The 9,362-nt window shown below is 37.6% G+C and overlaps 1 protein-coding gene and 1 long non-coding RNA gene across 2 annotated transcripts in view; one reads left to right on the top strand and one right to left on the bottom strand.

The window, feature by feature from the left end:
- Positions 1-9,141, top strand: part of LOC116686959 (uncharacterized) — a 16,216-nt gene extending 7,075 nt beyond the window's left edge. The window contains exon 3 of the long non-coding RNA XR_004331437.1: positions 9,131-9,141. This is a non-coding gene — a long non-coding RNA (uncharacterized LOC116686959). The remainder of the gene's footprint in view (positions 1-9,130) is intronic.
- rasa2 (RAS p21 protein activator 2) overlaps positions 1-9,362 on the bottom strand; it is a 29,774-nt gene that overhangs the window by 15,320 nt on the left and 5,092 nt on the right. The window contains exons 3-8 of the mRNA XM_032511996.1: positions 6,537-6,640; positions 6,351-6,445; positions 4,010-4,086; positions 1,330-1,413; positions 201-273; positions 47-123 (exon numbers count right to left, since the gene is read on the bottom strand). Coding sequence (XP_032367887.1) covers positions 47-123; positions 201-273; positions 1,330-1,413; positions 4,010-4,086; positions 6,351-6,445; positions 6,537-6,640 — 510 coding nt within the window. The remainder of the gene's footprint in view (positions 1-46; positions 124-200; positions 274-1,329; positions 1,414-4,009; positions 4,087-6,350; positions 6,446-6,536; positions 6,641-9,362) is intronic.

The following is a 9,362-nucleotide window of genomic DNA, read 5'->3' as shown; positions in this document are numbered from 1 at the left end:
GGGGGGGGGGGGGGGGGGGGGAGGTAGATGCAGGCTCAAAACATACTTGATCTCAAGTTTTTCGATGTCCTCCTCCTCCACTGAGAAATGAGACTTTTTTGAGTAGCTGCTGGACCGTGTGACCTGAGGGTGAACATGTCAAGGCTTATTTACAGGCTTACTTCACCAAATAGCGTTGAAGGAAGCCAAATGGAGTTTACCTCAAAAAAGAATGTCTCTTCAAATTGAGGGTTGCTGGTTTTCTTCTTTACCTTTGTTTTCTTTTGGTCAGACCTGGGGAGATACATGACAGAAAAGATACTCACATTTAAAAAAATTTCCCAACTAATGTTGTTTTGGACCCCAGGAAGACTAGCTGGTTATCTAGGCTGCAGCTAACGGGGACTCTTATAATAGATACAAATACAAGTAATCATCACCAAAACTACTTTCATTTATGTGTGGTTACCATCACTTTCTACATTCAGTTTTTATTTCTTTGCATCAAGATTATAGCCATTTAAAAAATATTGAGGAACATTGTAAAATTTGGTCTTCTGTATCTAGTGATCTAAACAAAGTTGTTATGGCTTTCAGCAAGATTAAATCATTGCAAATCATTATACTGCTGCCTTAGCCTCAGTTTCCTTTAGCAGTACAGTGTGGTGCAGATGGATCAAAGATATCACATTGATGTTACACTCCATTGTATCAGTCCATTTTAGAATTTATATGACATTTTATGAAATCTGCATTTCTGGTCACTGGGGGGGGCAAAAAAACAGACAAAACACTTACATACCTACACCTTTTAAGTTGATATAGAAAATTTGTTAGCAAAGCTGCAAGTTGCTTATTTACACATCCAACTGACAAATATCCAACATTCACTCTCTTTTAGCTCCGTTTTTGGTATCTACCAACTCCTGAAGAAAATATAGGATTTTTTAGCAGCTAAATGCTTGACTATGTTTACCAGCTTGGTCTACTGTTTGGGTGCTAAGCAGGTAATGTACAGTAGGTTTTTAAAGTTTGCTCGCAGAAAACAGCTGCCTGCTGCAGCCGAAAATGACACTATGACAGTGAACCAAAACAGTAAAGTTGTAACTCACTTCACATGAAAAGCTGAGAGGAGCTAGAGATTCAGGTGATAATTCTCTGTAGATTACTCACTACGACCCCTTTCACCTTGTCATATTTTAAAAATTGTTACTGTTGTTATTATAAACATATCAATTATAGCCTCTAACATTTAAGGCACCACATAGTCTGTCCCTGGTTACAGTACATTGCTGAGTGGGTCTGATTTTCCAGTTTAGTTTCTATTAAGTGCGTCATTCATAAAGTTACCTGGCAGGTCCAACGAGTGACACTGTGGCATAGGGGTCACAGTTCTGCCCACTGATCAGAGGCAGTCCCTGGCACTCAATTATCCTGGAAGAGGTCACAAAGAAATAGGGAGGGACATAATAAATATATAATTAATGTGCAGGGACACAGCATGAACAAGATTTTAGTACTGTGTTAATTACATTATCATCTGTTGAAGTAATAGATATTTTTCATTTTTTTATTTCATAGTTTAGAAACACAGTGGTGATCAATCTGTTACTCTAAACATTTAATTATTTCAAGCAATTATGAATTAACAGACTTTAAAAGTGACCCAGACCTTGGGAAAGATTAGTTTTCAGCACTGTCAACACTGTGTCGTGAGAGCATAAATAGTAAATAATTTCTTGTTGGTTCAACAGATGCCTAAGTGGAAATGGTATTGCTATTAACCCTCTACAGTCAGCATTATCACGGCACAGAGTATAAAAAGAGGTTTACTCAAACCCGGACGCAACTATTTCAGAAACAATGGCGGTTTCCAAACACAAACTTAATAGAATTTATAACTTTTAAAACAGATACATAATGTTAAAATCAAGTTTTGTATTGATGTGTTGCTCTCAGGTAATATACCAAAAAATGAAAAAAAATATTAAAATCAAATTACATTGCATCTTTACTATCTCTCTCTTGTATACATATCCACAATTATGTTAGCTGTAAATACTACTTATTCAGTATATTGACTACTTTTTGCCTAAATTAAAAATTGGGTTAACTCATGTGTATAATACTAAATACTTTAAACACCACTAAATCTGCTGATGCATGCTCTTACTTTATAAAGCTACTTGACTCAGGACAAAATAAAACATTTTACTTAAATTTAAAATATTTTACAGTATAATGTGTGTATTTGTACTTATTGGGTCATCCCCTGTTGATATAGCACTGATTTGTGTATCATAGTGTTGTGTGTTTTTACCGAAAAACCAAAACAAATTTGATCATGATCCAACATTTGACACAGAAGTTAAACATATTGATATGAAGTTGGTTGCAATTTAAAATTATTTAATTTTTCTCTAGTTCATCAGTTCTCAGGGTTGCTTTCTGTCATCATTTGTCAAGATCACCATTTAAAAATAACACTGTTGACAAGTCCTCAAATCTCAAACAAACATTTAGTCAACAATATAAAACGCTCAATGTTTGATAAAGTGGCATTACATTTAAAGAAGTGCTTTGCCTTCATGCTTGGCTCCTGTCACACAGTGACCACGGCTTTTATCACAGGTGTTTCAGGTGACAACAAACAGACACTGCAGGCACCCAAAACAGGATGTGGCTGCTAAGCAGAAGTCCCAAGAGAATAAGAATGAATTCTGCCCGTCACTAAGTGAGGGCCAGAGGGAAAAGCCAAGCAGAGCAAATGTCAGGATGTTTGTGTATCACCTTCCAGGGTGTCATGACAATATTCCCCATAGTCTCCCTTTTATCTCTTAACTCAACCCCATGTCACTGTGCTCAGACCTCTCTGGTGACTAATCACACTGACTAGATCACTAGAAGTGTGCATATGATAGGCTTGACACCTTGCTACCTTGTCTGGTCAGGCTGATGTAAGTAAAAAGCATCATCATCAATGCAGATAGGATGAGAGCTGACAGTGAGCAGGTGACAGTTTAAGCAAACAATCTGAGAGGCAGTGACGGCAGCAGAAAACCACAGCGGTTGCAGTGTGAGAAGCGCAGCCTTCCTGCTCAGATGCCATCACTTCCTCCTCATTACCCTGCTCTCCAAGTATGAATGGGGGATGCAAAACAACATACGTAAACAGCATGTGGTCTGACACACGCACACATAATTGTATGTGTATGTGAGTGCTTACATGCTCAACCTAATCCTTCAATGAATGCTTTCTTTTTGAGTAGACCATCCAGCCATGACATTAATTGGTAACAGTGACAATTTTTAGATGTCAAGTGTACAGCTGGGAAGTAAAGTTAAACCTAAAAACAACCCACTGAAAGCTAAGATAAAATTAAATAATATGATTTTATCAATTAACTTTTTGATAACTACTTTAACACAGTTCTTTCTCATTTACCCTCTCAACTAGTGAGAAGAAGCGTTTCCAATTTGGCCACAGTATCAGGCAAAGCCCCCATTTTGGATGTCTTAAACTTGTGCTTATAATAAAGAAATGTATACAACTGGAAATCATTTGACTGGCTCTAGTCTTTGCAGCTCAGAAAAGAAGAGGAAGCGTTTTTGCGTCAGTGAACTAATATAGTTGTTTTTGCCTGTGAACCACAGCTACAATATACATACAAACAAACATACATTTATTTTTGGAACAATGTGGACAAAGACTTGGCCTAATGTGGACAAAGACAAAGACCTTTTAGTCTGTTCAGGACAGTAATATTCCCATCAAACCACACAACTAAAAGAAAATAGTATAAGAAACCTAATAATGGCTATCCTGCATGATTTGTTATTTATTCTTTTGGTTCCGGATCTCTCTCACACACACGCACACATGCACACACAGAAACTCACCTCTCACACCTCATTTGGTTCAATTCTCAGCTTTTAAACTCTTCATTGATTTCAAATTCCCTGCAAACCAGTATAAGACAATCTATTGTATCAGTCCTCACTTGACTGACAAGAGAATCTAGGTACTCACCGGACTAATAAGTGTTGACCTACTGAGCCGATCTCTGGGATCACTTCATTCAATCGCATTTCCAAGTGAACCTTACCCTGTTGAACATGAGGAGAGTGACCAGTGAGAGGTTATAAATTACTAAAACATGACATCTTAGTCTTACACGAGGGCACAAATCGTACAAAAAGTTTCAAGTTGAATCCCAAGTTAATATTTGGGCTGTCAATTGAGGTTAAAATGTGGACTGTAGTATGTGCTTGTGAGAAAATGAACACATCAAACTCGTTCACCTAGTCACTAGTCGTTCCCAATGCTTTTACTCTATTCATTTTACTAAATATTTAAATTTCGTTTGAAACAAGATGCCCATTTCTCTCATTGTATTTTTATTTTCTAGGCCTAGTCCTTGACATATGGCCCAGCTAAACCTCATGTTTCATGTTGTTTTAGGTTAATGGAGGTACCATGTGTGACAAGAGTCACAGCAGCTGTGAATTTTGTCATCACTCATAAAAGATCTTTTACGGGGTCGGATGTGGTGAAGGCTGCCGGTCTCGCCTTCGGAAGTGTCAGAGAGAGAGAAAAAGTGAGCGAGAGTTAGCGAGTGAGAGAGAGCGAGCTAAACAAAACGCCCACACACTTGTACTCTGTCTCTGCAATTCAGCACTTGGCTGAGAAGGCTAGTAGTTCTTTCTGATGCAAGATAGGCCTTAAGCCAATACAATACTTACTACTTTGCAAGGAACCAAATTAACCAATATCATCAGCAAATTAACACTTATTTTACACCCTACCTATCCTCTCTTTTAATGAGTAATAAAAATGCTAAAAAAAGAAAAGTGCATGGTTTGTGCTGCCATTGAAATTAACTTGAACAGGTTCACTGGAAATAGAAGCTAACACTGCTCAAAAGGGTACATACATAGCCCCTGTTTGACAACAGACCAAGCCAGAGAGGTAATGCAACAACACCTCATCCCTCACTGATGTAACTTTGCAGTTGAAAGGGTCTACTTATGAGTGAATCAGTGTAGCAGCACATACCCAGAATAGGCTGGCGTGGGCTAATGGCAGCTAGAGTCAATACGTTAGCTACAGCAGCACAAAAGTGGTAGTGTGCTGTAGTTTCACCCAAACAACCAGACCACAAAATGTATTTGATCAAAGAAATGTGCAGTTGAAAATACAACAACCCACACCACATACACATGCCTATATATGATAGAAGTTCCAACTGCACCCTAAAAAAATTCAATAAATTGCTGAAAGGCAACAAAAAAAGTTACCACATAAGGCAGATATTGGACCAAAAACACGTCATAAGTCAAGACAATAGCATCATAATTATTAGTGAGTGTTACAGCAGCAAGCTAACTACTGTAGCCACCAACTCTAAAAAAAAAAAAAAAAAGCAATAATTAAAAACAAATGTGTCTATCAAATACTCAGAAAACTCAATGGCATTAGCCGTCAACTTTGCAACCCTCAGAGTATTGACTTCATCAGAATATTTCCTCTTTGGGCAGGGTATTCTAACCCCAACCGACCCGTCAGACACCGCCTACCAAGAGCCTGGGTCTGACCGAGGTTTCTGCCTAAAAGGAAGTTTTTCCTCGCCACTGTCGCACTGTTGCTTGCTCTGTAAGAATCTACTAGAACTGTTGGGTCCTTGTAAATTCTGGAGTGTGGTCTATGTGTATAGTGTCTTGAGATAACTCTTGTTATGAATTGATACTATAAATAAAATTGAAATTGAATTGACATATCGGTTGTATAAAACAATGACAACCTGGATTTAGTCAGTATGCAAATTCTAAGTAAACATCTTGTACGCAGTCACAACAACAGACCAGTTATATTAGCATGATAAAAAAAATAGATTTTTTTTGGATGAATTTTATCAAGACTTTTTGAAACACAACGTGACAGTAAAGTTTTATTGGTTTTGGTCAAATTCAAATCTGGCAGGTGGCAAAAATAATTAATTCATCACAATGACAGTGGTCTACCTATCTATTTACAGGAGGTGGCATTTCAGATTTTCAAAAACTGTTAAAACACAACAGCTTGGACCGAGACAATTAAACCTCTTTTGCCATAGAAATAATCTTATCTGTATGCAAATTTTACTACATGCAAGTAAATGTCCTGCTTGTTGTGTTGGGGTACTGCAAGTTATGAAACATCCTCTGAGCCCGAAGTGAGGGGTGCAGTCTCATTATCACTAATTTAGGTGGTAACTTTCAAGCATGTGTAACTCAAAGTCAAACCCAATGTGTTTTATATTAAATTCAAGATTAGATATGCTATGAATTGAGAAACATTTTTTAATTGTATTAGTGAATCATTTAATCATCACCTGGACTTCTGAGTTTGGATCTACCGGATGAAGGCTACACCAGTGCTCCTTCCCACTGTATTTACACAGGTCATCCTTCCGGATTGACACCTTGCCTGTCAAGACACAAACACACATAAAACTTCCAATTCTTCCACTCACATGTAAAAATATTAACGTGTAAGTGTTTTACTTAATGCAACTTACCAACAGGTAGGTCCCTTTGAAAAACACTCTTGGCATAAACATAGAAGGATAAACACTGAAACGGTCGTGGGATCTCAAAGTAGAAGTCCTCTCCATAGAAAGGGCTGTAAATAAAGGCAGAGGTTTAAATCAACAAACAAGGTTGCATCTTTTGGGGAGGAAAGCAGTGTGTAAGAAGGTGAGGGAGAATGTGTGTAATAGGTGGTGTATTGTGTGATAAACTGTGAGCAGATAAGTGGTTATAGCCTGATTCGAGCTGTGACACATAGGTGTGAATTACCATATTCATTTTGTATTTTGTTCAGTCCGAAAGTTGAAATTGCAATTTATTTCAGCTACTACCAATTCAAATAAATCTAATTAAAGTGCTTTAAGGCTTAAATGAGAAAAGGTATGAGCAACAATCTGTTTTTGAAATTGACTGGACAGATTAAGACAGTGACTTATATACTGATGACATTCAATACATAATAACATAATGCAAGTGATGCAATCAGTCTTAAATTGGTTTGAGTATTGTATGCTGCAAAAAGTCACTTCATGTTTTTTTATTCGTAATTTCCTCAGCTATATCTTTGCCATCCACCTGACCTAATTCTATACTGTGAAATCATGTGATCACTAAATCAAATGTACTGCAGTTGGTTTATATCAATCGTGTGGTTAAGGTAGAAGGTTGTGTTTATGGCCCTAGATTATGTTGGAAAAAATAGACAATTACTGAATAAACTTGTTGCTGTGCTCCAGCCCAAATGTAACAATATTATCATATGTATGCATAATTTTCATAAACATAGCATTTATTATTTTCCTGGGAAATTAACTGTCTGAGCAGAAAGTGGACAACACAGGGTGCCCTTATGACTTGTCGGGGGTTGTGAGGAATGTTTTTGCTATGTTGTGGCTTCAAATCTGTCACTATTGCCGTCTATTCTCTCCAAAAACTTTTAAATTTCCTTAATATGCAGTCTGACAGTTTACAACCCCTGTAACAATTACATGTAAAGACTCTTATATGTTGTGTGGCTCTACCCTCACCAAATTAAATGGGAAAATAAAATCTGTGAAATGGAAGCTGGAAGGTGACAATACTAGCTGGAAAGTAAAATCAAAAAAGGCTGAGTCAGGTATTTGAAGGGCTATGTGGAAAACATTTAGGCAGATACTATCGGTAAAAGCCCCTGTAGAAAATAATCTACTGAGAAAAGCCTTTATTCTACTGGCAAAAGGCTATTACTAATAAAAAACATCCATCCATCTGCTATGCCTAGTAATACTGTGCAGGGCAAATAGAAGACTTTCAGTGGAATCATTTTGTTATGATATATCATGTTTGGCTAGCAAATTCATGATTTAAAAAAAGGAAATTGTATTTTAAAATGAACACAATTAGTTATTGAGACTTTTATTTTACACATGTGAAGAGTTTTGTTAAATGTAATTCATAGTAAAACACTATATTAAACAATGATTATTTTAGAAGTGATTTAGCATATATTTGTCATGTCGGGATATATATATATATATATATATATATATATCCATAACAATACTGTGTTCAGCAATATATCCGGGCATATTGGGAGCCTGGGTACAACCTGGACGGGCAAAATTCAACTTGCATGACTTTAGAATGTGGGAGGAAAACTGGGCACCGGGAAGGAACCCATGGAGATACGGGAAGACAATGCAAACTCCAATCATTAAAACAGCATGTGCTAGAATACCGTATTTCCTAGTTTAGCTGCAAAGTGGTTACGGTAGATCTTGCCAGTTCAGCACGGGACCTACTGCCCTGTCGGAGCTGGCACAAACACAGAAGGCCCAAGCATCTGTGTCACTCAGTTCTGCCAACATGGCTACCTCACAATCAAGACCGCCAGATAGAGAGCTTGATCTGACACAGCCGATCGTAGGTTAAGCAGTACCTGGATTAACTGTTCATACGATCACTTGATACTGCAATTTTTCCTTCATCATCTAAAGTCATCTGAGGCCAGTTAAGCTGACAAAGTTCGGAGGTCTATTCAGTTGAAATAAGAAATTTAAATGTAAATGTAGCAGCAAAAAAAGGCAGCTGGCAACTTGCTTGATGTATAAGTCTGCCAGTTAACAAAAAATAAATAAAAACAAACATAACTTTGCCTGTCAAAAATTAATGGAGTTTATGGGTCATGGGCCTTAATACATTATACTTCCACTATCTCAGTTTTTAAAAATCGAATCAGGACAAGGGAATTAGCTTTCTAAACAAGAATATCTGTATAAATATTCCCTGCTCGAATGGAAAGGAATGTGGTCGTGTTACTCTTGAATACCTGTACTCATGCCTCCCTCTACAATGTATGCATATTTGATGGTGAAATATCTTGCCTGACACTTCCGCACTGGGTTTTGCCAACACATCCAGTGTACACCCACACATCCTTCTCAACATCACATGGAATTATGCACTTGTGCCCTCCCTATTCTGCACACACTCACACCTACTATACTACCTTTCTTTCTGTTGTCACCCTAGCTTCTAAATAATGTGAGACTGCTAGGTATAACCACTTGACCACAATTGCTTCAACATGCCTGCTTTATCCAAGGATTAGCTGCAATAACAGCTTGCATAGCCTTTAAACTATTAGAAACAGGAGCCCATGCAACAGGCATGAGCCAAGCACCATCAAATAAAAAACAGTGGGTCAAATTTGAGTGATTATTAAGATGTGCTGAACAGAGGCTAAGGTAGTTGAGAGTGACACAGAGAGAAAGACAGGGGAGAGCGTGGGAGGACACACTTCCTCAGAGACTGTAAAATCCTTTTGAACAGCACCG

Source organism: Etheostoma spectabile, chromosome 3 (genome assembly GCF_008692095.1).
Source record: "Etheostoma spectabile isolate EspeVRDwgs_2016 chromosome 3, UIUC_Espe_1.0, whole genome shotgun sequence".
Classification (NCBI taxonomy): domain Eukaryota; kingdom Metazoa; phylum Chordata; class Actinopteri; order Perciformes; family Percidae; genus Etheostoma; species Etheostoma spectabile.
Note: the sequence above shows the minus strand (reverse complement) of the source record. Positions and strands in the feature narration are given on the sequence as shown.